This window comes from Montipora capricornis, chromosome 13, assembly GCF_036669925.1.
Source record: "Montipora capricornis isolate CH-2021 chromosome 13, ASM3666992v2, whole genome shotgun sequence".
NCBI lineage: Eukaryota > Metazoa > Cnidaria > Anthozoa > Scleractinia > Acroporidae > Montipora > Montipora capricornis.
Genome location: NC_090895.1, coordinates 4,539,395 through 4,541,894, shown reverse-complemented (window position 1 = coordinate 4,541,894; position 2,500 = coordinate 4,539,395). Strand labels below are relative to the sequence as shown.

The window sequence follows — 2,500 nt, the reverse complement described above, 5'->3', positions numbered from 1 at the left end:
CTATCAATGGACATTTACACCGTTTTTGAGGCCATGTAAGTTGGAGGACAAACGCGGCTTAAATTGCAGACACAACAAATCAAAAGCAAGGTGGACACCAAACCCAGTAGAACCTGGCCATGGTGTGGCCATCACGTCACGCATGTACACAACCATTTCAGCTGGTTCATTGGCAGCCAGGGACAGATGTTTCTGTCTTTTTTTTTTTTTTTTATGTAATCATTTCCACAATTTCACACTTACAAGTCCAATTACAAGAAATTAAATTACAAATTAGTCAAATAAATTTCCCGTTTACCGGTAACGGTGACACCATACCGTATGAACTACATTGTTTTACTTAACTACTTATCACAATTTAGTTGTTTTGGTGTTGGTAGCAACAAATGTGCATGATATCCTGGGTTGAAAACTGCACAGCAAGCCCGTGGGAAGACATTGAATATGTGGGAAATTTGCCGACCTTCTAGCGAATTTCTAGCGAAATTTGAATCGACTTGAGGAGATTTCTGATATCCAATTTTAAGACGTTGTCCCGTGGGCAATGATCTAATTTTCTTTTGGGTGAATGATATCAATAAACTGACTAAAAAATGTTGTAAAATCTGCTCCTCTTGAATTCGGCCAAAATTCCATACACTCACTGTGCGTGTTTGCCCCCCAACCAATATGGCGAAAGAAACCGCGAAAAGGCCCATTATTATATATTGTTAGAAGTATTCATCAAGGTCATGAACGGTTCAGTGACCTCTTCACTCGAAACTTTCCATTCTTAGTGACATTCTGCATGCCTCAAAATTTTGATAGAGGTTCTTCACATAAATGTATCGTCCTCATGGCATCTCGGCTCATCTTGTGCTTCAAACCTCCAAAGTTCTTTCATAAGCAATGATTACTCCTTAGATTTATCTGTCCTAAAGTGAAGAATGGTCAGTAGTCCTTTAAATATGAATATTCGGGTTTGAGAAATGTAAATATACCATACGGAGTTGTTGCCCATTTGTGGGGTTTAACACAATATGCTTGGGGTATGCACATTTGTGACTACGATGAAGGAAAAAAAAAGAAAGTAAAAAAGAAAGAAAAAAAGAACTGCACTGGTTTTATAACGTGGTATGCCTATGGCATCCCACGTAACTAGCGGTATCCCGGATGTTGCTACTTTACTAATTTATGTTCTTTCTTTCTTTTTCTTTAATGGTACCTTGCTAGCTCCCAATGCTGATTTTGAGGGGAGAGTGTAAGTTATGGTTTTAATGTTTTATTTCTGTGCTAACTTGACTTGGTTGTGTATATTGGTTCCACCGCAGTGCAAGGATGTTGGAGGATGCGCACTACTGCGATTTTCAATAAAAAATAAAAAAATAAAGGAGTAAATTTCATCAGCGGCTTAATCCCTAATTTAACAAGGCTCCACTCCACTCATAATGGTATAAATATTTTAATAAACGCCCCAAAATTGCAAGCTTTGTCTTAAATCATTACTATTGTCACCAATCATCCCCATATCATACGTCCCAACTCTCTGTTAGAAGCTGCTGATCCATAAATGATGCCCTTGGTTCCAGCGGCAAAAATTGCCAAGAAGGGCATTCAAACCTGTGACCTCTGCGATGCCGGTGTAATGCTCTACCAATTGAGCTTTGAAGCCATACAGTTGGGAGCAGGTCAGCTTGTTGGGCTCATGTGTTCCGCTGAAAGGACTGATGTGTAGATTATAGACAAAAGATGGGAGTGATCCTTGCACTTAACTAGACAGCTCTCCCTAGACGCTTGTCAGTGCCAATGAAACACAATCAACGAGACTACAGAACAACAGCTAGTAAGCCCAACTGGCTAGCTGGACTGGGTATTTACGAGTGCTCCTGAGAAGTTGAACCAGGGACTACCAGAATCAAAATCAATGAGTGATTAGAAGGGGTCTTGAACCTGGGTTCTCTGGATCTCATGGCAAGTCCCCTAACCATTGAGGCACACTTCTTATACCTTGGTTGTTTCAAAGGGGGATATGACAGGCAAGGACGAAATTAGCGTCTCTGAGTTAGCCTTCTCCGGCTCTTTTTTGCAACTGCTTTTGTGGACGTCCCTGTGATTGCCAATGGAGAGTTTAAAAAGCAACAACGTCTGGGCAATGACTTTTCCCTTTCTTAAGTATATTTTTTGTTATTCCATTTTGTCCTAGTTAGACAAAGATATGAATAATGGTAAGTGAACTGAGTGGAGTGCATTTTGGTCTGAAATCATACGTGTGATTTCAAAATTGAACGAGCGTGCAGCATGAGTTTGATTTAAAATCACAAAATATGATTTCAGACCAAACTGCACGACACGAAGCTCAACTACATCCAGAAATCGTACAATTTCATCGTTCACTGAAAGACAGGGTTTTCGTGAATACCAATATTTTGTTGTTCCAGATGGGAACAAAAGTTGCAAAGTTTGCCACACAGGGGGTTTCTTTGGCTTTCATCGTACTGCAATTTGGTTGGTCACTTTAAAA

The 2,500-nt window shown here is 40.0% G+C and overlaps 2 protein-coding genes across 4 annotated transcripts in view; both read left to right on the top strand.

Moving 5' to 3' along the window:
- Window positions 1-2,500, top strand: part of LOC138029770 (tyrosine-protein kinase receptor Tie-1-like) — a 556,173-nt gene that overhangs the window by 371,526 nt on the left and 182,147 nt on the right. The gene's annotated exons all lie outside the window — the stretch shown is intronic.
- LOC138029759 (limbic system-associated membrane protein-like) overlaps window positions 1-2,500 on the top strand; it is a 103,597-nt gene that overhangs the window by 88,099 nt on the left and 12,998 nt on the right. The window contains exon 9 of one of the 3 annotated variants that reach the window (XM_068877573.1): window positions 1,213-1,240. The exons of the other annotated variants lie outside the window; for them this stretch is intronic. Coding sequence (XP_068733674.1) covers window positions 1,213-1,240 — 28 coding nt within the window. The remainder of the gene's footprint in view (window positions 1-1,212; window positions 1,241-2,500) is intronic. 3 annotated transcript variants of the gene reach the window in all.